The sequence below is a fragment of the Schistocerca cancellata genome, chromosome 9 (assembly GCF_023864275.1).
Source record: "Schistocerca cancellata isolate TAMUIC-IGC-003103 chromosome 9, iqSchCanc2.1, whole genome shotgun sequence".
NCBI classification, from domain to species: domain Eukaryota; kingdom Metazoa; phylum Arthropoda; class Insecta; order Orthoptera; family Acrididae; genus Schistocerca; species Schistocerca cancellata.
Genome location: NC_064634.1, coordinates 82,376,999 through 82,404,191, shown reverse-complemented (window position 1 = coordinate 82,404,191; position 27,193 = coordinate 82,376,999). Strand labels below are relative to the sequence as shown.

The 27,193-nt window shown below is 43.5% G+C and overlaps 1 protein-coding gene across 1 annotated transcript in view; it reads left to right on the top strand.

Annotated features, from left to right (window-relative positions):
• LOC126100145 (cuticle protein 19-like) overlaps nt 1-12,519 on the top strand; it is a 569,033-nt gene extending 556,514 nt beyond the window's left edge. The window contains exons 4-5 of the mRNA XM_049910685.1: nt 6,883-7,032; nt 11,717-12,519. Of these exons, the coding sequence (XP_049766642.1) occupies nt 6,883-7,032; nt 11,717-11,877 (311 nt within the window). The 3' untranslated portion in view covers nt 11,878-12,519. The remainder of the gene's footprint in view (nt 1-6,882; nt 7,033-11,716) is intronic.
• The last annotated feature ends 14,674 nt before the right edge of the window (nt 12,520-27,193 follow it).

Genomic DNA, 27,193 nt, shown 5'->3' with positions numbered 1-27,193 from the left:
TTATCGCAACGACTATTTCTTGCGCTAATACATTTTCCATTCGTTGAGTATTGCGTTATATTGACGTGCAGTATGGATATCAGTAGATATGAGTTGCAAATGAAGACTTAATAAAATGAATAGGCCAGGGAAAACGTCAAGATGAAACCCTCATCGGAAGCAGGGTTACTTTAGTTGGATATCTGCAACCATATCTCGAAATAGTTAATTTTGCGTATTAAAGACTAGTACTTAGAACGAATAGTGGATGTAAAGAAAATAGGCGGAGATAGACGAAGGCTTCAAAGCAGACGGAAGTGCCGTTGGCTGAACTAAGTCTTTTTCTCAGTCTCTATATCTGAAGCATTCTATTATCTTCTTCTCTCCTCTCCGTGTGTTTTGCTTATGATGGAATTACTTCCGTTTCGTCATAGCATTATGGGCAATATTCCCGCATTTAGTTTGTGGTGTGGTCTAGTTTTAATAATTCACGTTTTTCTGTTCTGAATACGTCCTACCGAGGTAGAATTAGTTGGTGAATGTTGTGGAATGAAGAGTACCTTTATAGTTAATAGTACTCCAAATTTTCCTTTAGGGATTACTCTGTGCCCCTGTAGGACTAGCAACCCACTCGACACTATTGCCGCTCATGGTTGCATAAAACGTTCTGATTCAGTCCTAGCTAACGATAAATACTTGTGCATGATATGGAGTCGAGGTATGTCATTTTTCAACGAATATATATATATATATATTCGTTGAAAAATGACATACCTCGACTCCATATCATGCACAAGTATTTATCGTTAGCTAGGACTGAATCAGAACGTTTTATGCAACCATGAGCGGCAATAGTGTCGAGTGGGCTCTGTATAAAATTTGAATAAACAGCACTTTACTCTGCCTGTTATTTGATCAACAAGCTCTGGCCCTCCTACACTCAAATTTTATTGGTCAGTTGTAAAAAAATTGTGCTACAAAATGATTGAGAGTGTAACAATATTCAAAATGAAACTACTTAACATATTTACAGATGTAATCTGCGCATACATTTTGCCAATCATTCTTCCACTCCGTCTCCACTCAGATCTATCTGAGCTCTCTAATACACACACTCATGATATTACTCGCATCATTCCAATGACTACAGCACTTTCTTTGCAAATACGTCAGAAATTTCAGTACAGCAATTAATAAATATATGGATTAGTAATGTTAATAATACGTATGTAACATTTTAAAAAGAAGTCATTCCGCGTTAGGCTGTTGAAACATTATTTATTGCGATTGCACTTTCGATACGTGGTCGTTTTCAAGCATTCCGAAAGTACTCAGTGATCAAATGTAATACAAGTAATTATGAAATTTATAAACGTTGAAAATGGAAATTCGAAAGCTACTTACTTGACGCGTTGTGACCCATTCAATAATATGAAACTGTGACATTCTGATATGGTTGTGTGAATTTATGTGCTGTGAATTTATCTGCTGTTCCGTATATTGCTTTTGTGATCCATTTAACATGCTTACTACATGAAATTTAAACTTAACTGTTTATGTCACTATTTCACCAGCTTTCTAACGTGTATGGTACCGGTGGCTATAATTAAACTTACCGTATTTAACACGTTATAGCACGGAAACTAATTACCGTACGAGTACCAAATTTGGTAGCATTAATGTCAGGGACTTGGAAAAGAGAAATAATACGGCATCAATTCAACCGAAACACTTTTAATGTTCTGCTACGGTACATCATTCTGTAACATACCGGTACCATTGCTTCTACAAAAGGGGCTCAATATGGCGTCCATCAGTGTCCAGAAGAGTATGAAAGCGCAGGATTGCATTCTGCACAGCAGAACGACGCATGTCCGTAGGTATGCTGGCTACTCTGATGATACGCTGCCCTTCAGATATGAATGTTCGTCTGGAAAACCCTGTCCTTCAGGTAGCCCCACAACAAGAAATCACAGGAACTAAGATCTGGTGATCGTGCGGACCAGGCATTTAGAAACGATCGGCTGATAATTCGATCGTTTTGAAATGTGTTTCGGAGAAGCAGGTGAACTTCACGAGCGATCTGCGGTGGGGCCCCATCTTGCATGAAAACCGTTGAATTCAATGCGTCTCTTTCCTATAGGCGGATATGCTATGCTGGCGAAGCATATCGCAGTAATGCTGGCCAGTCACACTGCACGTCTTTGGTCCTTGAGCACCAGCCTCTTCAAAAAATGATGAACGTAGCTATGAAGCCACACCATACGGTGACACGTTCACCAGACAGAGGAACTTCATGCACAGTGGCTGGAGGTGAAGATCCAGACACTCAGCAATCCTGTGTGTTTACCTCCCCCATCAGAGAAAAATGCTCTTCATCTGCCCATAGGATGGTCCAGGGCAAGTCCCCGTCAATTTCAGTCCTTTCGAGGAAGTGGAGAGTGATGTCAACACGTCGTTGTGCGTCCTGTTGTGAAAGCTAGTGTACGACATGGATCGTGTACGGATACCATTTGATAATGGTTAGAAGTACCTTTCGTACAGTGGACCACTGGATGTTCAACTGTCGTGACACAGCACGCGCACTGCCTGACTATCGGGAACTGCGCGCAGCGTTGTCTGGCATAGCAACAGCGATCTCATCAACCACCTGTGGTGCAACCGATCGTCGGCCTCTTCCCGGAGCGACGCCCAGTTCTCACAGTTGATTCGAACTTCTTCATCACGTGGAGAAAGAGGACCTTCAGCCAGCGATATTCTCGAGGTGCAGCTGCAGCATTACTTTCGTTTCGATAATAGAGCTTCAGAAATAACGCCCTGGCACGTCAACAAGTGCTCTGCGACTGGTGAGGTGTGTGAGACTATGAATCACGATGACTGATCACGGCACTTGGTGGCCGAACTAGACGGCGCGCTGTGACGCCTGGAAATCATGCACCCCATACTCTGGACATTAATGCTAGCAAGTTTGGTACTTGTATAGTAATTAGTTTCCTTGTTATAACTTGTTAAACAGGGAAAGTTTAATTGTAACCTCGAGTATATGGAACAGAAGATAAATTCACACTACTAAATGCAACTGGTCTGATCCTGCGGTCAAGTATTCTGCATTATATTGTCTGAGAAGAGGGTTAATGAAGTAGGACTAATCAGTACTACGAGTTTTGTATCTAATCAGGTTTGTTCAACCAATTCATAGCACTCTGAAAATGGTGGCCTTACAATAAGTGTAGATGTAAAGGGTAAATGAGATTTGCGAAACTCATGAGCTTACAAGCAACCTCCCCTAACTGAGTAAAACATGAGAAACACGCATAAAATCTGAGTCCCCACTGGCACCAGTAGAAGTCTCTACCGTCCGCTAAAACCTGTGTCGAATCTGTTGGAAAACTAAGTTCTGAGTTTCCGGTACTTCGCCTATTACTGTTACTGGTGCTAAACTGTTCGCATTGACCCTGTGCCCATAGTCATGTTGTACAAATGGAGAAGATGTCTTAATTATTGACGACGCCTTTGGCATAATTGATTTATTAATCTCCATTGCATGATGTAATTTTAGATTTTTTATTTCTGATGAAGGTATATTTATATGTACCGAAACCTTGGTCAAGAATTTTAATAAAAATTTTATCCTGCAACTGTTTTGTCCGTCATCCTTTATCGTGAAGAATTTCAACAGTTGCTGTTGCAGCCATGCTTAAAATCTTGTTACAGCATTGTGTTCTGCGTACAGAAGAGGAGCTGTTCGGAGACGGTGATTGTTAGTATCAACATGACAATGCACCTTGTTATAAAATAGCGTCCGTTGGACAATGGGTTGTGGACAATGACATTCCATAAATGGACTGGCCCGCCCTGCGGTCCGATGTGAACTAAATGGAACATCTTTTGGATGAGTTATGATGTCGACCTCGCTGCAGAATTTAGCGTCACTACCTTCATTGGTCTTGAGGAATAATTGGTTGCCATTCCTCCACAACATTCAGACAATTCTTTGCAAGTGGCGCCAGCAGAGGTGCAGCCGTCGTAAGGGTGAAGGGGGTGCCCGTAATCTGTATCAATGTCCACTAATCGCTGTCCAGATAATTTTGATCAGAAAGTGTATGTAAAGATATTACACAGAGAGTAGTGACACCATGGCCACATAAATTCTGTATTTAGTAGCTGCACGGTAGTAAAGTGTAGCTACGTGAGGTGCCATGTTTGAATGTTGTCCACTTTGTTGAACTACTGTAAGAATTGTTTGCCTTGAACGCCCGTTTATAAGATTATGATCTGTTTAGATTCCACAAGCAATAATCGTTAGACCTTCAAAATATAACTACAGCGTCATTAAAAGGCACAGTACGTGTTTGTAGAACATGTGACGTGTTACTCTAAGTTAATCACTCTAACGAAATTTTAATACTTTGAAGATGGTTGCTTGAACATTCGAAAGCGGTCACCATTTTATAAATGCGCGAGCAAGACAAATTTTACATTCTAAATTATGGCCTTGTACTCCAGAAAGTTGACGTTGTGAAGTCTTGCAAAACTTTTGAAAAAGTATATTCATACCATAAGCTGTACAAAACAATAAACTGGTAGCCAAGATCGCAGGTGTTCTTTTTATTCCATGATAACCGGTTTCGCAGAAACTAAAGTCCCCATCATCGGATCTTATGACACATACAGGTTACAACTTCAAGGCAAACAATGGTGATATTAATAGGTGCCTATAACACGCAGGCAACTATTAATATCACCATTGTTTGCCTTGATGTTGTAACCTGTATGTGTCATAAGATCCGATGATGGTGGCTTTAGTTGTGTGTAAAATCTTATGGGACTTAACTGCTAAGGACATCAGTCCCTAAGCTTATACACTACTAAATCTAAATTAACCTAAGGACAAACACACACACACCCGTGTCCGAGGGAGGATTCGAACCTCCGCCGGGACCAGCCGCACAGTCCATGACTGCAGCGCGCAGACCGCTTGGCTAATCGCGCGCGGCAGGCTTTACTTTCGCCGACGCCGGTAATCATGGAATAAAAAGAATTCCTGCGATATTGTCTACCAGTTTATTTTTTTACAAGCATCTATATACCTCCGACATGAGCACAATGTGCTCCCTAAAAGATAAGCTGTACAATTTTATGTATATTCTCTATCGGTTTCGATTATTACAGCCATCTTCAAGGAGAAAAAAAAAGTAGATCAATATATCTACCATGTCGGAGCCATTCAAATGTAGAACGTATACAATTTTCATAATGTTCTGTCTTAATACAGTCCCTACAAACACTACACGCGCTGTACTGTGAGTGTGCTAAGGCACAGATAATTACGACAGTTATGTATGTTCTGCATTAGTATGGCTCTATATGGTAGTCCCACTGATGTACAATTTTTTTTATCATTGAAGATAATTGCAACAATCAAAACCGGTAGAGAATTGACATAAAACTGTACAACTGACGGCACAAATATGCTTTTCCAAATTACGAGGTGCATTCAAGTTCTAAGGCCTCCGATTTTTTTTCTAATTAACTACTCACACGAAATCGATGAAACTGGCGTTACTTCTCGACGTAATCGCCCTGCAGACGCACACATTTTTCACAACGCTGACTCCATGATTCCATGGCAGCGGCAAAGGCTTCTTTAGGAGTCTGTTTTGACCACTGGAAAATCACTGAGGCAATAGCAGCACGGCTGGTGAATGTGCGGCCACGGAGAGTGTCTTTCATTGTTGGAAAAAGCCAAAAGTCACTAGGAGCCAGATCAGGTGAGTAGGGAGCACGAGGAATCACTTCAAAGTTGTTATCACGAAGAAACTGTTGCGTAAGGTTAGCTCGATGTGCGGGTGCGTTGTCTTGGCGAAACAGCACACGCGCGGCCCTTCCCAGACGTTTTTGTTGCAGTGCAGAAAGGAATTTGTTCTTCAAAACATTTTCGTAGGATGCACCTGTTACCGTAGTGCCCTTTGGATGGCAATGGGTAAGGATTACGCCCTCGCTGTCCCAGAACATGGACACCATCATTTTTTCAGCACTGGCGGTTACCCGAAATTTTTTTGGTGGCGGTGAATCTGTGTGCTTCCATTGAGCTGACTGGCACTTTGCTTCTGGATTGAAAAATGACATCCACGTCTCATCCATTGTCACAACCGACGAAAAGAAAGTCCCATTCATGGTGTCGTTGCGCGTCAACATTACTTGGCAACATGCCACACGGGCAGCCATGTGGTCGTCCGTCAGCATTCGTGGCACCCACCCGGATGACACTTTTCGCATTTTCAGGTCGTCATGCAGGATTGTGTGCACAGAACCCACAGAAATGCCAACTCTGGAGGCGATCTGTTCAACAGTCATTCGGCGATCCCCCAAAACAACTCTCTCCACTTTCTCGATCATGTCGTCAGACCGGCTTGTGCGAGCCCGAGGTTGTTTCGGTTTGTTGTCACACGATGTTCTGCCTTCATTAAACTGTCGCACCCACGAACGCACTTTCGACACATCCGTAACTCCATCACCACATGTCTCCTTCAACTGTCGATGAATTTCAATTGGTTTCACACCACGCAAATTCAGAAAACGAATGATTGCACGCTGTTCAAGCAAGGAAAACGTCGCCATTTTAAGTATTTAAAACAGTTCTCATTCTCGCCGCTGGCGGTAAAATTCCATCTGCCGTACGGTGCTGCCATCTATGGGACGTATTGACAATGAACGCGGCCTCATTTTAAAACAATGCGCATGTTTCTATCTCTTTCCAGTCTGGAGAAAAAAAAATCGGAGGTCTTAGAACTTGAATGCACCTCGTATTTATCAGTTATAGACAATCTCGTACGAGAAGCTGTCGTGCACCTGCTGTAAGACGTTTTGCAGTGACCACTGTGTGTGTCTCCCCTGCTGCAGCGAACGCGCTGCTGAGCAGCCAGCAGCTGTCGCGGACGCTGGAGGGGGCGCCGCTGCCGCCGGTCAACGTGCTCACCGACCGCAAGCTGCCCGCGGACAAGCGGCCGGCGCCCGGGAACTTCCACTCGGCGAAGCCCTACTACTACCTGGGTGAGTACCGGCCGCCCTACCACGTAGCGCTTTAGACCAGTCTACACGTCACTGTGGGCCACCGGGGGATCTAAATACGCTCAGAAAGGCGAAACCTTCAATAGATAGCCTAGTGAAGAAGTAAATGCACTAGTCTACAATGTAACATTAACTAAATTAGCTCTTATTTCAATATTAATCACTTAACTTAGCGAGAGCTTCGTGGACGTGCGTTTGCCAAAGATATTAGCATAACGTTACTGTTATAGTTTTCATCTGACAACCACTTGTGAAATAAGGAAAATTATTAATTCTTTGAAAAATGAATGTTCTGTTGGAGTAGATGACATCTCTAATAAGATATTAAAACAATGTGGAGCAGTTGCACATTCTGAGTCACGTCTGTAATGTAACACTAACTCACGGTATTTTCCCAGACAGATTAAAATATGCCTTTGTCAGGCCTCTCTACAAAAAAACTGGACTCCACAGGTGTCAATAATTACCGGCCAGTATCATTGCTCACAGCATTTTCAAAAATTGCCGAGAAAGTAATGTACTCAAGAGTGGTTAGCCATCTCAGCAGTAATGGGTTACTTAGTAAATCACAATTTGGATTTCAAAAATGCTGTTCCACTGAGACAGCAATACACTACTTCACTGCCCAAATAATAGAGTCTTTAAATAGTAAAATGTCACCAATAGGAATTTTCTGTGACTTATCCAAAGCGTTTGAGTGTGTGACCCTGACATTATGGTACAATTCTAAGGTAGAAATGGAACAGCATATGAATCATACGACATAATATTTTGGGGTAACTCAACAGTTAGGCAAAAATAATTCACTGCTCAAAAGAAAGTGGTTAGAATCATGTGTGGGGCTCGTAGTCGCACAGCTTGTAGGCATCTCTTTAAAAGATTAGGACTTCTTACAACAGCTTCACAGTACATTTACTCAGTACTGAAATTTGTTCCCAACAACATGAAACAGTTTAAAAACAACAGTGAAATTCATGATTATAATACCACAGGAAAGAAAGACTTACTATCCCCCACTTAACCTATCGTTGGTACACAAAGGGGGAAAATATGCTGCTGTAAAACTTTTCGATAAATTACCAAATGAAAGAAAATTTCTGACAGACAGCAGTAACAGTTTTAAAAATAAATTGAAATCATATCTACTTGACAACTCCTTCTACACCATAGATGAATTCTTGAACAGGAATAAATAAATCTATAGGTATAATAATTGCATTTTTTGCCCTTTAAGGGAATGGGGTATGTAATAAAAAATTTAAGCCTTTTCAAAAATAAAAATAAATCTGCGCTGGTCGTGTGATTGGGCCGTACATCCTTCCTCCCCACATAACGGGTGGCAGGTTCTTGATATTCTTACAACAAGTGCTGACGGAGTTTTTGGAATATGTGCCACTGGACACTGGGCACGAATTGTGTTTCCAGCATAACGGAGCGGCAGTACATTCTGTAGTTAGCGTCGGAAACCATCTGAACGTAGTCTACGGGAACAGGTTGATCGTTCGAGGTGGACCACATGCTTGGCCACCAAGATCCCCAGATTTAACATCTCTGCACTTTTTCTTCTGGGGCCACATGAAGAGACTTGTTTACGAGGCCGCTGTCTGCGCGGATCATGGCTGCGGCAGAAGTGATTAACCATACACCACGCATGTTGTACAGAGTTTGTGCGAACCTACCGAGAAGATACACTGTGTGCACCGAACTTGGTGGTCGTGATATCGAACAACTGTTGTAATATCACAGCGACAACTGTGGCGTCTTGTTTTTATTGTAACATGGAAACGAGCCGTTTCCGGATATGGGTTCCTTTGTAAAAATTGATCTAGTGAGTCCCCTCTACAACCTCTAGAAACGTTTAACATGAATTGTGGAACACCCTCTATTTGACATTCCTCACCTAATGGCATGACTATGTGTGTTGATAGTACGTTTCTAATTTTTGGTTTCCTATACACAAGTGTCTTTTGTGGACGCTAATCACTTATTTGTTGACGATGCTCTTTTAATAGAATAAAAAGGCAGCTTGTCTTAAAATTTTGTAGGTAATCCAACGTTGTTTTCGTGCCCGAAACATGGCACGTCATTGTACGGACATGTGCGTACTATTCACATATTTCCTTGTACAGATATTTACGTATTGTTTGCGTATTTCTCTGAATTAAAATATTACAAACAATCTTGTCCTTCATTATAACGTTCTTTCCCACTTGTAGACTGTCTTTCGTTAGTAAATATTTGGCATTTCATAGACCAATTGGTTTTTATAAGTTATGTACCAGAATTCTCAAAATTCTATAGGGAATTGCAATAATGAACAGTAGTGTAGGTGGTATCCGAAAGTCAAAACTACGTTTATATCATTTATAGATTCAGAACTACCGGGCTAGCCATACACCGTATGGCAACCACCACATTTGTCACACATGGTTTGATAAAATTTACACAAAAATTCACACAAAATTTACACAAAAGCAGAGAATAACTTGGCACAAGATCACTGAAGTTTCGTAGCCTGTGCTAATACACAACTAAAGGCTAATGCAAACAAACTTTTGAACTTACTTTTGAAAGTTCTAATTACCTGAACTCTGTGTAACAGATACGAATTAATTTAACTTTGAACCGCTAGGTCTAGTCAAAATGTGTATGTGTAAAATCCTAAGGGACCAAACTGCTGACGTCATCGGTCCCTACACTTACATACTACTGAGACTAAAGTCATACTTTAAATAATTTCAATATTTTGTAGGAATCCCTTGGGACTTACAACAATCTTCACTCTGTCAGGCGTGGAGCAAATCAATTTTGTAGCAGTACTGCTGTGAGTTTCGTGATACCGTACTTTCACAACCACTTCCTATAGCCCCTGTTTTGTTGCAGTTTTCTTCTTCTAAACCTCTTCCCCAACCAGTCACCACAAATTTCCCGTTGGTTTAAGGTCTGTCGAATTTCGAGGGCACAGAAGTTCTCTGATAACCAATTCAGTCATGACAGAACGAATCTGAAGTTATAGATTTGGACGAGAGACAACAGGAGTAACCTTGGAAATTGTACTACAAATATGAAATAACCAAAGCTCCTCTTTATTAGTGAGTCGCATGGAGTTAGATTCTGTTGGAAAATCCACTGCGCATCCGGGGAAGGACCACGTGTAGTGAACATCAGAAGGCGCCGAATCACAGCTTCATATTGATCACAGTTCATTGTTCCATGAACAAAGTACAGCGTGGTATATCATTGCTCCCCACACCATTCCGACCGTGGATGTTCCATGGTTCGCACAAGGCAGTCTTTCATTGTGTTCACACCTGACGAACTGTGGTCTTTGACTAATCACGGAAACTCGGTTTTCATTTGAAAATACCACAATTGTCCACTGATCTTATGTCCAGTTCACGTGCAGTCTGGCCCACTCCGGCCGCTTTTTCTTCATTGCATCAGTTAAAAATGAGTTCTTCTTGGCAACTCTAGCTTTTATTCCCACTGCATAGTTTCTTTCCCTAACAACTGATGCCCTAGAATCCGTTGTTCTTGCCCTGCTTTTGCCAGTTCAGCTGAAGCATAACTGTTTTTCCGGCTTAGTCGACGCTGTATTCTGTCCTCCCATGGCAAAGAAAGTCGTGGGCTCCCGCTTCGTTGTAAATTTCCAGTACTACCTTGGCTATCAGATTCTGCAGATTTCGACTCACAACTGATCTCGAACAGTTTAATCTCGTCACAGTTTGAGTGCTGTTTAGCCCTTCATGTGTAAAACGTCGATGTACTTTTTCTTTGTTGAGGTTAATTAATGAGTTCTCACCATGACGGTCAATTCACACGCACAGTAGTAAGAAAAATAAAATAAATCTAACAATAGTTTCAGACCTGGACCAGCGAACGCCAAACCTCAGTTAACACAGTGCGCTTTCTGAGGCAATAATCGGTAATATGAAATGACATTATACCTTTCTGGCAGATTAAAAGTGTGAGCCGGACCGAGACTCGAACTCGGGATCTTTGGCTTTCGCGGGCAAGCGCTCTACCATCTGAGCTACCAAAGCACGACTCACGACCCGTCTTCACAACTTTAATTCCGCCAGTACCTCTTCCTGAAACCACATTGTTGCTAGGCATTTTCACAAGGCAACCCTATCCCAACCCCTCACCCCCCACTCAGCCAAAAAAAGTAAATAAATAAATACAGAAATATATATATATTTCTACATGAGGATGTGTAATTAACGAAAGAACACCATTGCAATCAAACTACATTGTTGCTAAGCATTGTCGCAAGGCAACCCCAATCCTCCCCTCCCCCCCCCCCCCCAATAAAAGTAAAAAATAAATACATACATATACATTTCTACCTGAGGATGTGTAATTAACGAAAGAACATCATTGCAATCAAGGGCGCGCAGTACTTTAGAACAGTAGACGCCGGCCGGAGTGGCCGAGCGGTTCTAGGTGCTACAGTCTGGAAGCGCGCGGCCGCTACGGTCGCAGGTTCGAATCCTGCCTCGGGCATGGATGTGTGTGATGTCCTTAGGTTAGTTAGGTTTAAGCAGTTCTAAGTTCTAGGGGACTGATGACCTCACAAGTTAAGTCTCATAGTGCTCAGAGCCATTTGAACAGTAGTGTACTAACTGTTTTAATACGGCTTGTGGTGGCTGTGCTTGTGTTGCAGCGTTTGCCAAGGACCGACTACCGGCGGCTCCAGGGGACATCGCGGTGGGCGCCGGCGTGGGTGGCGATGTGGAGGGCGGCGGGGGCGGCGCGTCGCCCAGCGGGTTTCTGCTGCCGCCCTCACTGGCTCTGCGTCTGCAGAAGCGACGCTCGCACGGCTGACAGCTGACTGCTGACTACGGCCGCCGCCAACACAGCCTCTGGTCGGCGTAGACCACAGCGAGAACCTCACAGGCCATCTGGACTGAACCGTCATAGGAACTGGCTAGACTAGGCGTGCTCTACGAACGTGTGGTGGTACGCGACTTGACTGTAACCACTCATTTGCGACCGTGTGGCCTATTGTGTAGGCAACTAAACGCAGAGTACAGTGCTGCAAGCTGCCTGTAATGGCACCTTCCTGGCTCCCAGCGCTGTGGATTCTGGTATCCACGACCGACTCGCAACGACACCCACGAGATCTTCTTCGACTGTTTTTGAAGTGTTGTATTTACAGAAACTGTCTGCTAAGTGGACCCTATTTCAGCCAGTGATTTGCAATGTACGTGAATAATTTCTCTCCAAACCTTAGACCCCTCCTGCGACATTCGAAACGAATGCAATCCTACCAATAAGAAATCTGAACTAGACTGTAGCTGAAATACATATGACTATCACACGAGAATATGACAAAAGTCAAACACTTTTGCTGCAACCTTTGAAGTTTTTTTCGGTTTTCTTAAACATTCTGTTACGTGCTAAAAATATCCAGCTGCAAACGTGTCTGCCAAGTTTGCTGGTTAGTCAACCCAACGGGCAGTGGTGTTGTGCCAGACTCAACATTACGGAAACAAAACTCTTTAGTCTGCTGTTCTGGTGTTTATTATATCGACGTATCATTGTATGTAGTATATCAGTTTAGCAGACAACCTGTCCTTACTTTAGTTGGTGGTAAACTTCTCGTAAGTTTGTCGCTCATTGAAGCGTACTAGTATATCCTGGAATCCAGTTGCCGAATTTCTTCATCACAGTAAGTTACTGTCATTTAAAATAAGATCCTGAGTCGTAGTTCAGATGTAAGCAGCTGCGTATGACACTTCCCATGCTCTAAACCTGACGGAAAAAAATTTCGAATGGGCCTGAGCTGTATCCAGTGGGGACGTGCAATTACAAGTAGCGAAGTCGCAAGGTAGCGTGGAAACCTAACATCTCCGTAATACCGATATAGACATTCGATAAACTCAGATGACCATACATTGAAGACTGTTATTCTACCTGCAATATACAACTTTCAACTATATCTGATCAGAGCAGTGTAACCGCAGGGCAACCAAACGTAACGATATTTGGCATGAATTTATTAGCAGCCACAATAAACGGATGATAATAGTTACAAAGTGACTGTTAGGGATGAACGTTGATATGCTTTAATTTTTACACAAATTAAATGTTTACGAACCATTTACGTTGCCATATTAAGGAAATGTATCTGAATTTATTCCTCCAAATTATACTTCATTTCACCATTTTGCTTCCTGCAAAACGGTGAAAAGCATTTAATTTTAAAGATATCAATTACTTAGTCTCAATTCAGTTTTCAGTAATTAATTCGATTCTTCAGTTCGTGTATGACTTGGGTTCTATGAGAACTACACTAACTATGCTTTTAAGTACCACTCCGATGAAACTCGCTTTCTGAGGAGGAACACATTCAAACGCACAACGCTTATCGGATTCATTGTTTCATTTCCGACAGCATCTCTGGCTGTACCCTTGAACATGTGTTACCATCTACTGTTAGATTTGAAGCTTATTTTTGTACATTTTACATACGCTTAACCTAAATCTGTTACAGACTATGAAACAGACTCTGTACTGTTGACGCGACAAAGAGATCGTTACCATGTAAATAATTAACTATGATTGTTTGTATAGCTTAAACACATGACGAAAACTCCTCGATTGTTAATTTAGTGGAACGATGTAGTTCAGTTTTACCAACTTTGTTAATTTATTGTATAAAGTGTGAAGCAAGTTTCATCTAGCATTCCTAAACGCCATTGCACGTACTCTGCGTTCTGATTTCTTGCCGCAGCGGCTATAGGACTGCAGATATTACACTAAGTTGCCGCACAATTATTGCTCAATATCGATCTGGAAACCTGAGTTCCATGTCCCTTGAGTCTTTGTACAGTAATTTTATTTTAAACTTCTTTTTTTTACTTTTTGTACTGTCGATTTGTACATAAATATCTTAGTATTAAATTTTAGTTTATTTTACTTAACTCACTGTACAGTTTTAATAAATAAATACATCATAATATTTTCCAAGTATCTTGATACATTTATTGCAAAACAGTTATGGATAATAATTTTTAGTAAAAATATTATCAGGCATTTGAAAAGTGGATACAGGCGAGGAAAGTGCCATGATAAACTGAAATTTCATTTAAGACGTAACTCAAGTAGTTAACTCACAGAAAACGGAGAAATTGTCACATGCATACAGCACAATTCTGATGATACTAATGTCTCAAATTATCTACATTTTCATTCAAGTTTCTTACTCACAAAAGCCAAAAGTTTGATAATATTTTTAAATATTTTAACTCGATTTCTTTAATACTTTGTTTTCAGTAATGATCCATATTTGAATTAATTTATTAAACCAAAAATTCACGTACAGCTCATGTTCATTTTCTTCTATTCGACCTACTAACATCTTTTACATCGTTACATTGCTGTTACCACTACATCACCAACATCATTCAGAGAAATTACAAAAAACATTACGGTTATAATATTAGAAGTACAGCAGAACACTTTGTATTAGTTATTATTCTTTCACTTTTCTCTGCTACCCTCGACTCGCGCCCACACAAATCTGACGCTATAATGTATTCTAAGAGGGTGGCTGACGACTGGTTCCGATTTTGAGAAGTCGATGCGGTATAGGTATTAGAGATAACATAACGCCAAATAAGCCTAAAATTTTAGTGAAATGCTTATCAGGACTAAAATTCATAAATATGAAAGCCTCTCAGGTTACCATATTGGAACCAGTAATTGTTCCTCATACTTCAATAATTTTCCAATTAGTGTTAGCCACGGGGAAAAAAACTCTGTTTACTAACGAAAAACGTAGTAATAACCGAGAAAGGAGCACTCACAGCAAATAAATCAGACGTAGCCATCAAAGAACAAACATAAAAGTTGTAAGGATGAATGTTGGTTGTCAGTTGAAGCTATGTTAATGCTTGCAAACAGAATCTCATTAGTGTGGTACACCAAGTATCTTAGTTATGTATTGTTGAAATGAACACTCAGTCCTTACTTGGACAGTTTATTTCTGTGAAACAAATGTACAAAATACGGACATCGATTTGAAACTACAGAATAGGTCCTTAAGAATAAATACTGAATATAGTAATCGGATTCACTGCAAACGTTTGTTAAAAATGTCAGGTATTTTAACTAAAGACTGTGAATGCATATACCAGTCAGTGATGCATATTGAAAGGAAACTTTATAATTACTGAAGAAATACACTCCTGGAAATTGAAATAAGAACACCGTGAATTCATTGTCCCAGGAAGGGGAAACTTTATTGACACATTCCTGGGGTCAGATACATCACATGATCACACTGACAGAACCACAGGCACATAGACACAGGCAACAGAGCATGCACAATGTCGGCACTAGTACAGTGTATATCCACCTTTCGCAGCAATGCAGGCTGCTATTCTCCCACGGAGACGATCGTAGAGATGCTGGATGTAGTCCTGTGGAACGGCTTGCCATGCCATTTCCACCTGGCGCCTCAGTTGGACCAGCGTTCGTGCTGGACGTGCAGACCGCGTGAGACGACGCTTCATCCAGTCCCAAACATGCTCAATGGGGGACAGATCCGGAGATCTTGCTGGCCAGGGTAGTTGACTTACACCTTCTAGAGCACGTTGGGTGGCACGGGATACATGCGGACGTGTATTGTCCTGTTGGAACAGCAAGTTCCCTTGCCGGTCTAGGAATGGTAGAACGATGGGTTCGATGACGGTTTGGATGTACCGTGCACTATTCAGTGTCCCCTCGACGATCACCAGTGGTGTACGGCCAGTGTAGGAGATCGCTCCCCACACTATGATGCCGGGTGTTGGCCCTGTGTGCCTCGGTCGTATGCAGTCCTGATTGTGGCGCTCACCTGCACGGCGCCAAACACGCATACGACCATCATTGGCATCAAGGCAGAAGCGACTCTCATCGCTGAAGACGACACGTGTCCCTAATTTGCTGGGAAGTGGCGGTGCGGTCCCCTACGGCACTGCGTAGGATCCTACGGTCTTGGCGTGCATCCGTGCGTCGCTGCGGTCCGGTCCCAGGTCGACGGGCACGTGCACCTTCCGCCGACCACTGGCGACAACATCGATGTACTGTGGAGACCTCACGCCCCACGTGTTGAGCAATTCGGCGGTACGTCCACCCGGCCTCCCGCATGCCCACTATACGCCCTCGGTGAAAGTCCGTCAACTGCACATACGGTTCACGTCGACGCTGTCGCGGCATGCTACCAGTGTTAAACACTGCGATGGAGCTCCGTATGCCACGGCAAACTGGCTGACACTGACGGCGGCTGTGCACAAATGCTGCGCAGCTAGCGCCATTCGACGGCCAACACCGCGGTTCCTGGTGTGTCCGCTGTGCCGTGCGAGTGATCATTGCTTGTACAGCCCTCTCGCAGTGTCCGGAGCAAGTATGGTGGGTCTGACACACCGGTGTCAATGTGTTCTTTTTTCCATTTCCAGGAGTGTAGCTCTGCCCATGACTCTGAAGCAATTTCTCCGCTAAACTTACATTTACCAAGAATAAATGAAGGTGAAACACAAAACGTCATTTTCTACAAAGAAACAAAATTGTACAACAAAATAGCCAAGAAGAATAAAGGGATCACTAAAATTTATTGAAAAAGGCTGTAAAAAGTACTGTTCAATAGTACATTAAATAGAGCGAGGGATTAGTTACATCGCACAGATTAGAATTTGGTTAAAAATGTGACACAAGTCAAATTATAATAAAACAGTTTAGTCATTTCACAGCAGACTTGCAAGCCTTTCTTTTCTGGGAAATTTTACAGGAAAATTCTGGAATGGATAATATTAACATGATATCCTCGTTCTGAGATCAATCTGACTCAGAATGGATGGACATCGTCAGTTTTTGAGACAGGCTTACGGGAAATTGCGGTACAAAAAATGAGAACCAGACACCGTCACAGGCTGATGTTAGCGGGCAGCGTGTGTACCATATGTGTGTGTGTATGTATGTATGTATGTATGTATGTATGTGTATGTGTGTGTGTGCAGTGGTCGGAGTTTAGAAATTAATGAACAGTACCGCACTAGCCTTTTTACGTTATGAAATAAGCTCACTGTAAGAATGTATGAACAAGTCACCATTGTATATTAGCGATAAACCGAACGAGGTTGCGCCTATTCTTAGATGCCGGACATTTATTTAGGACAATGAAAGCTCTAATGCCTATCCAGCCACGCTGATTTTAAGTTTTACATGCCTCCTAAGTTACATCAGGCAAATGCTAGGATGGTTCCTGTCACAACACCATGGGAAGCTGCCTGTTCCATCCTTGCTAATCTAGACCCGTCAGTACGCAAATGCCTGCGTATATTCTGCCACGGATGTTGAACTGTTCAAAGTAAAACTAGAAAAATGAGTACAGAGTGACATTTATTAAAACATTGATATTACATTTATCTAGTATTTTACCAAGTCAACGGCCTTGCCGCAGTGGTAACACCGCTTCCCGTCAGATCACGAAGGTAAGAGCTGTTGGCCTTGGCCAGCTCTCGGTTTGGTGACCGTCCGGGTCTGCAGAGCGCTTTTGGCCGGTGGGGTGAACTCGGTCCTTTCCAACCCAATTGAGGAGATACTTGACTGGGAAGTAGCGGCTCCGGTCACGAAAACTGACAACGGCCAGAAGAGTGATGCGCTGACCACATGTCCCTCCGCATCCGCATCCTGTGACGTCTGTGGACTGAGGATGACACGGCTGTCGGTCGGTACTGTTTTGCCTACAAGACCTGTTCGGACAGAGTTTAGTTTAATATTGTGCCAAAACCGTCATAATGAAACTTTCGTAGAAAGCGTGATACGATTAGGTTCCAGAGCAGGAATTGTTCAAGAGCAACAAATCGCTATAAAAAGACGTTAAAGCTGATGATGCTTTAACTCCCCATCAATTCGAAAATAACACCACACGGGTTTTCTAACGCTTATTTCGAGACATACAAGTTACCACACATTTCGTAGTGACAGTGACAACCCCGTAATACCATCAGGACATATACACTCCTGGAAATGGAAAAAAGAACACATTGACACCGGTGTGTCAGACCCACCATACTTGCTCCAGACACTGCGAGAGGGCTGTACAAGCAATGATCACACGCACGGCACAGCGGACACACCAGGAACCGCGGTGTTGGCCGTCGAATGGCGCTAGCTGCGCAGCATTTGTGCACCGCCGCCGTCAGTGTCAGCCAGTTTGCCGTGGCATACGGAGCTCCATCGCAGTCTTTAACACTGGTAGCATGCCGCGACAGCGTGGACGTGAACCGTATGTGCAGTTGACGGACTTTCACCGAGGGCGTATAGTGGGCATGCGGGAGGCCGGGTGGACGTACCGCCGAATTGCTCAACACGTGGGGCGTGAGGTCTCCACAGTACATCGATGTTGTCGCCAGTGGTCGGCGGAAGGTGCACGTGCCCGTCGACCTGGGACCGAACCGCAGCGACGCACGGATGCACGCCAAGACCGTAGGATCCTACGCAGTGCCGTAGGGGACCGCACCGCCACTTCCCAGCAAATTAGGGACACTGTTGCTCCTGGGGTATCGGCGAGGACCATTCGCAACCGTCTCCATGAAGCTGGGCTATGGTCCCGCACACCGTTAGGCCGTCTTCCGCTCACGCCCCAACATCGTGCAGCCCGCCTCCAGTGGTGTCGCGACAGGCGTGAATGGAGGGACGAATGGAGACGTGTCGTCTTCAGCGATGAGAGTCGCTTCTGCCTTGGTGCCAATGATGGTCGTATGCGTGTTTGGCGCCGTGCAGGTGAGCGCCACAATCAGGACTGCATACGACCGAGGCACACAGGGCCAACACCCGGCATCATGGTGTGGGGAGCGATCTCCTACACTGGCCGTACACCACTGGTGATCGTCGAGGGGACACTGAATAATGCACGGTACATCCAAACCGTCATCGAACCCATCGTTCTACCATTCCTAGACCGGCAAGGGAACTTGCTGTTCCAACAGGACAATGCACGTCCGTATGTATCCCGTGCCACCCAACGTGCTCTAGAAGGTGTAAGTCAACTACCCTGGCCAGCAAGATCTCCGGATCTGTCCCCCATTGAGCATGTTTGGGACTGGATGAAGCGTCGTCTCACGCGGTCTGCACGTCCAGCACGAACGCTGGTCCAACTGAGGCGCCAGGTGGAAATGGCATGGCAAGCCGTTCCACAGGACTACATCCAGCATCTCTACGATCGTCTCCATGGGAGAATAGCAGCCTGCATTGCTGCGAAAGGTGGATATACACTGTACTAGTGCCGACATTGTGCATGCTCTGTTGCCTGTGTCTATGTGCCTGTGGTTCTGTCAGTGTGATCATGTGATGTATCTGACCCCAGGAATGTGTCAATAAAGTTTCCCCTTCCTGGGACAATGAATTCACGGTGTTCTTATTTCAATTTCCAGGAGTGTATATGGCTTAAAACGAGCCCAGCTCAGAATTATTTCAATACAGATTTTAGTGTGCACCTTTCATGCAATCCCAATCCTTCTATGTCCACACATCTGCATATTATACTTTTCTACAGAGGAGCCCCTGGACTCTTATTTGAAGTTGTTCACTTAATACCAGTAACAGCATTTCTAATATCTGAAATCAATAGCACTGCTAAAATCCAGAACTACAATCTACTTAATTAACTAACGAATTTTTACAGCACATTAATTTAGGAGAAGGATAAAAATCATGCATTTACGTAACTTGCGGACATCGATGAAGTGGCTCATGCAATCACATGTTTTATCAGCAACGTGGTACATCTAATCATACTTACTTGTTTGAACATTTCTGTTTATTTTCCAGACAGATAACTGGTACTTACCATACCTAAAGTTCATCTGAAACAGAGATACTATACGATACAGCTTCTGCTGCCCAGTAAGATAAAGAGCAAACCACGTGTGGTCCGATGGCAAGGTTAGCACTTGACAGTTAGTTGAAAATGGTTTGATACCAAAAATTCACTATAAACCGGTAGCCACTTCACTGTACTCTGGATTTTATAATCGCACTAACCTGATGGGCAAAAAACACTAATTAAGTCTGTCGTTACGTGAGTTTTATAATGCTTAGGGGGCCACAAGGCAAAGACTAACTGTTCACAATAACAGCTGTTGAGTGGTAGTTAAGATAGGTAAATAAATTAGTGAAATCAATGTGAAGTGAAGTAGAAATTAGAAAATAAATGAAAAAAAAAAAGTCCGCCGCTCGTGGTCTCGCGGTAGCGTTCTGGCTTCCCGAGCACGGTGTCCCGGGTTCGATTCCCGGCGGGGTCAGGGATTTTCACCTGCCTCGAGATGACTGGGTGTTTGTGTTGTCCTCATCATTTCATCATCATCCAGGAAAGTGGCGAAATTGGACTGAGCAAAGATTGGATAATTGTACGGGCGCTGATAACCACGCAGTTGAGCGCCCCACAAACCAAACATCATCATCAATAAATGAAAAACTTAGTTTAGTTAAGAAGAATTACACACTGGCACACAGCGGGCAGAGCAGCAGAGGCAATGACTGTTAAGTCAGCACGTCCAGGAGGAGCCATCGCCCTCCCCACATAAGCGGAAGCTGTCGATTCAGCAGTCAGGGCATCGCCCGACCGGCTCACGTGTTTCTCAGTTGTCACATGTGATCACAGGCCCTCGCCTACATTCCAAGAGCCAATGACCGACGTTAAGAAGACTCTTCGAGAAGCTTTTCAGCGTGACAGAAGAGGCAATGACCGTGAAGTCGTTCACCTCCAGTGAATTGAAGTGAATAAAAACGCCAGACGCAGTGGGCCCGAGAGTAGCAGTAGTTTCAGTCAGTTTCGGTGCTGAAGACCGTCATGCAAGAAGAGACTACATCATACACAGACGCACCAAGTCCGCCGCTTTAATGGAATAGCAAGCAGCAGCCTCGGCGCCAGAAGACAGAAGTTAAAAGGTATTTGGACACTGATTTTTATGTACCCGGGTGCCTCGTGAGGACGGGAAGGAGACGGTCTCACATCAGCAGTCACCTGTGAGCTGGGATGAAGATCTGACAGCCGAAGACTGGCAAGAGGGAGTCCGTTGTTCGAGTTCGGGACACTGGCCTTCCCCCGCCGCGCCGCTCCGCTGGCCGACGCACAACACTGACACGCGGCCGCTAGAGAAGAGAAACACGGGGACGCCACATCAAAGGTATCACCATCCGTTGCACGACTTCGTTCTCAATAATTAAACGGGCCACCTCACGATGCGCGTCTCCAGTCAACTGGGCGAGACGGCGACACGAGATACACACCGCCACACATAATCAGACGCCGCCGCTGCCGCAGCAGAGGCTTTGCAAACGACACAGCTGCCGCACTCCCAGCCAGAACATTCGAGTAAGGAAACAGTTGTACAAAACTTTCAATAAAAGTTATTTAATGTACAAATGCTGTTTCATTCTACCTCATACCCGAGCCAAGGAAGAACCCACCGTGCCCACATGTTGTTAAGAGAGAAAAAGTAATTTATTTAGTGTTTTCCACCCTGACATAATGCTTTAGAATCAAATGCCCTTTGCAGTAATCAAAAGAGAAAATCCAGTTACACAGCAGTCCAGAGGAGCAAATTCCCTTGGACACGGAATTACTCAGAAGGCCTACCATATAATAGTCCCTTAACTCGGCCTGTATGTACTGCAGAACAGGAAGCTGCTCATATCAACACATTCCATGGAAAGCAACTTCCAATAATGTAACATTCAGTCAAAAAATAAGCCGGAGCAAAAGGGAGTTGCAACAGAGCCAGCTGCAGATGGACGAGAGTGTTATGCGTTGCAAAGCAGAACATGGCCGAAAGGCGTTGCAAAGCTGAGCCAGATGGGCGTGGTAAAGAAAGAGCCGACACGGCAGAAGGATGGAAGCCTTTCCTCATTTGCCACCATCGAACTGTTTAGAGCGCCTTAAGCCCTTAACGAACACAGTCTGGAGCGTATAAGTACTCAGCCATTCGTGTACCACATCACTCTCACCTCGGTATCACAGCCTATACGACGAGCCCGTGACACACGGAGCGACGTCCCAGAATGCAGTACAGAGTCTGCTGTTTGACCACGAGACAGCCGGCCGCGGTGGCTGTGCGGTTCTAGGCGCTTCAGTCCGGACCCGCGGGACCGCTACGGTCGCAGGTTCGAATCCTGCCTCGGGCATGGATGTGTGTGATGTCCTTAGGTTAGTTAGATTTACGTAGTTCTAAGTTCTAGGGGACTGATGACCTAAGATGTTAAGTCCCATAGTGCTCAGAGCCATTTGAACCATTTGAACCACGAGACAGGGTAGCCTGCCTCGAGTTAACGCCATCGTCAACTTCACTGCCGTGCTGTCATAGTGGCCGCAGCTGGAGACGTCGCTGACAGTGTCATTCCAATGACGTCATGCACGGGCTGGCTCTTTGGACTGTCAGCAGCCCCGGACGTCTATTCTTTCGCAAGAGAGGGAACTGGATGCCTCCACCAACCTGTTCCTGATGTACTATGGCTGAGGGCTGGAATAAAGAAATTAACTGGACAAATCTACAGCCGTTCTGACAGGTGAAACTTCTTTATTTAAATGTGTGAATCTGTACTTAAAATGCTGAATGACTAAGAAGATAAAACTTCTACATTATTTGATTCTGAAACAGCTGAGTAAAACTGGACGTACTGATCCTACTTTCTCTTTACTTTTTCTTATGATGTCAACACTGACCCACAATATTCTAACGCAACGCAATCTGACTGGTGAAAAAAAATTACAACCTGACTTCAAATAATTGATACAAAAGAATGGCCCTGAGTAAGAAGCAATCCTGACAATAACCTATACATTTCGTTAAGCACTTACCTCACAAAAATCTTTATTACACGAGCTACTGTCATGCAGCGAGCGCCAATGCTGCCAGCTAAATAAAAGATTCTAACTACTAAAGCCACTAACTACCAATAGGCATGTGGTTAGCAAAGGAAAGATTCTGTTGCAAACCAAATAATGCATTTTTTTTACCTTAATAATGTGACATGCAGTTCAAACACGAATATAAATCGTCATTGACATCCAGTACAAAGATATATAATCGTGAATAATTTTCACTCTCCAAGTCGGATATTTCCAGATCGTTTGCCCACACTAACACTTCAGACCTCTACCCTCCACCAATTCTAACTTCTCACATTTAACATCCATCGCTGCTGGCTGTTCACCTCCAACTGCGCAACAGTACTTCCATCACTGCTGGCGACTAACTTCCAATTGCCCATCACTACTGGCGATTAACTTCCAACAACGAGTCCAACTGGCCACAGAGTCTCTTACAAAGAAAGTGCAGTCAGAGATCCAATGCAAAGCGCTACACAGCGCTGCCAACACAGATGCAGCCCACTTACACATGTAATGTCACCCTCCAAGGGTGACAATCTGAGAGTCATTTAACAATACCATCTTACACGAGCCTCGTTTCTCTCTGTATGCAGTGACTCAAAGTCTCCACAGACTTAACCCCAGTACTCCCTGTAAATTTCCACATCAGACACATAACACCGAATGCCGTAGCCACACTTGCTACACACAGGTTCTGCTATGTCCTGCCTAACATAAAGCCCACACAGTCCCCCTTGGAGCAACCACACTGGCTGTCGGCGACGTCCTCCCGGTGATCGACCGCCACACCCTGCTGATACACATAGATGCGCCAACCGGCACAATATGAATTATGTTTTTTTGCTCTCAAACTGCAATATGTGCAGCTACTCTTCGCTGTGGAGCTAGGAGATGGAAGGAGGCGGGCCCGTCGTCTTGGCCACCTTTTTAGCAGGTAAGATGCCACTTACCCATCCGATAGCAGACTCAGCTGACAGGGACCCTCCTGGACGAACTAAAACGAGGGAAACTCCCCATCTCTCTCCGGGATTGAACTCACCACCTCCAGAACCAGAGTCTAGTACTCTGTTCACTAGATCACCAACGCCACACAAAGTACCATAAAAATTAAAGTTAATAGCAATGGTTCCAGAATAAATGAGTTGGTGGTAGCTTTTATTAAGAGCTCTCGTTGAAGTTTGAAACCTTCCCGTCTCCCCTATATCTCTTTTGCTACGCAACCTTCCCTTCTACAATAACGTATGAAACCTTCCCTTAGGATTTCTATCTCTTGTTTAATGATAACAAATGAAATCTTCCCTTTGAAATTAAGTCCCTTTCTCAATAATAATAAGTGAAACCTTCGCATACAAATGCTGCTTATTAAAAGTGATTTGCTGATTATTTCGACGAAACATAGAATGTGTCGTCGTCGTGGCCCTCAGTCGTTACCTGCAATAAACCAAAACTGTTCCTTACCTTTTTTACTGTTACTGGATCGCCATCTGACTGCTATATCGAACCGCGACATGACTATACTTACTCTGTTTTACTATACTCTATTAACTGGTGGTGGCCTGCCATAATAAGTGACTGTATTTATTACCAAAGCTGACGTTATTCTTTAATAGCAAAGCTGATATTATTCTTTTATTAATTTGACTGACTTTACGTAATTCATGGTTAAACTTTTTTTGACAACAATAAAATTATGCAAAGTTTTACGTTGATGGTTTTTTGGGATGGCATATAATCAGTAATGCAATATTGCTGGCAAAAATCAATTATATTCTGAATGAAATGGTTTTACAAACGTTCAAATGGGACTTACTTTTTACAATAATCTTACAACTAGCATTGCGCAAACATACCTTCAGTAGTCTTGAGTTTCTCAAAAAAACTAATTCAATAATATTAGTTCCTCTTATGACAATAGTTAGCTGATGTCTCTGTACATCCGTTTATAATCTCTTGCAAATCATAGCTGGTGGCTTGCAGGCACACCGCTCCTCTCAATCTCTCGCTTCAGACCTGCTACCGACTCGCTTCACATCTCGCTTACTACTGACTTCCTACGAACGCTGAAGTGCGGTCTCTCGACCCAACAATGCTTTCTGGTGAAGACAACCCTGCTACCATTACAAAATGTATCAATGCGCGGTCTTTCCCCCACTTTTCTTAAAATGTATCCATACGCGGTCTCTCCCGCCCTTTTAAAAATTATATCAATGTGCGGTCTCTCCCGCCAACAATACTTTGGTGCAGACATTCCCTGCTACCACAATTGTTCCCAAAATGACAAATATTAATTATTCCTACTTAATCCTATTAATAAAATATAAACATCTTTCATAAATTGTGGTTTCACAATAGACAATAGAAATATACGCGTCTTACAAGTTTCATGTCCATTAACTGTGAAAACCGTAAGGATCTAAACAGTGAGAGGGGACAGTGGACACTTCTACCGAAAAAGCTTCTAGTTCTCTTCTTAATTTCTGTATGCTGTATTTGGAGGTAGTTCTCAAAATTATCCAAACGTAGCATCATTACTATTGCACTCTGTTAAAAATGTGTAAACACGTCGTAATTACGTGGATTCCAGTTGCACAACGTGTGTTGAGTTCGGGCACACACATGCAAGGAGATCTCACCGTGTGAGACATCATTAACGGCTATTGGATTAATTACATCGAGACCAAACGGTAGCCAAGATTCGAGATCGAACGCACACACACTAACACTCGCTCTTGCTACACACCTCCGCAACTGGTACGGGAAAGCGGGGAATCGACAGCATTACACGAAGTGCTTTGCGCCACACTCCTCAAGGTAGCTTATACATGTAGCAGTATTGGACAGTGCGGTGTCTCCAAAGTACTTAGCAGTGTATTTCGGTATCAATAATTTCGATAAAGGACGACTTGATCCACAGGCACTCACAAATCTACTACTAAAATTTCTCACACCATGGCAGAAAGAGTACGAAATCGACGCAGCTCCCATCGACGCCGATTAAACAGTCACGCACGTAATATACAGGCATAGAAAGCTGAAATGAAACGTCAGTCACACTGTCTTTTGCACCTGTCACCACTAAAATACACGCATTATTAAAATTCATTGAAGTGAAACTGATGTTTGGCCATGGACATACGTTTGATAAACACTTGTTAACTGTCACGCCCTATAAGGCAATTTAATTTACAGTACATATCCCTTCAGTATATCATTACCAGATAATATTCAATAGCACACTATCAAACTTATGTTGCTTTGATGCTGGTCTGCTTTCCTCGCCTAACGACTGTGCAGTATATTTATTTGCGCTGCTGAAAAAAAATTAGTACTCCCTTTTAGAGGTTTCCTATTCATTCAAGATTTATTGTTGCAACAGTGCCATTTTCCTTGACTTCCGGAAGGCGTTCGATACAGTTCCGCACTGTCGCCTAATAAACAAAGTAAGAGCCTACGGAATATCAGAGCAGCTGTGTGGCTGGATTGAAGAGTTTTTAGCAAACAGAACACAGCATGTTGTTCTCAATGGAGAGACGTCTACAGACGTTAAAGTAACCTCTGGCGTGCCACAGGGGAGTGCTATGGGACCATTGCTTTTCACAGTATATATAAATGAACTACTAGATAGTGTCGGAAGTTCCATGCTGCTTTTCGCGGATGATGCTGTAGTATACAGAGAAGTTGCAGCATTAGGAAACTGCAGCAAAATGCAAGTAGATCTGCAGCGGATAGGCACTTGGTGCAGGGAGTGGCAACTGACCCTTAACATAGACAAATGTAATGTATTGCGAATACATAGAAAGAAGGATCCTTTACTGTATGATTAGATGATAGCGGAACAAACACTGGTAGCAGTTACTTCTGTAAAATATCTCGGAGTATGCGTACGGAACGATTTGAAGTGGAATTACCATATACAATTAATTGTTGGTAAAGCGGGTGCCAGACTGACATTCATTGGGAGAGTCCTTAGAAAATGAAGTCCATCAACAAAGGAGGTGGCTTGCAAAACATTCGTTCGACCTATACTTGAGTATTGCTCATCACTGTGGGATCCGTACCAGGTCGGGTTGACAGAGGAGACGGAGAAGATCCGAAGAAGAGCGGCGCGTTTCGTCACAGGGTTATTTGGTAAGCGTGATAGCGTTACGGAGATGTTTAGCAAACTCAAGTGGCAGACTCTGCAAGAGAGGCGCTCTGAATCGCGGTGTAGCTTGCTGTCCTGGTTTCGAGAGGGTGCGTTTCTGGAAGAGGTATCGAATATAT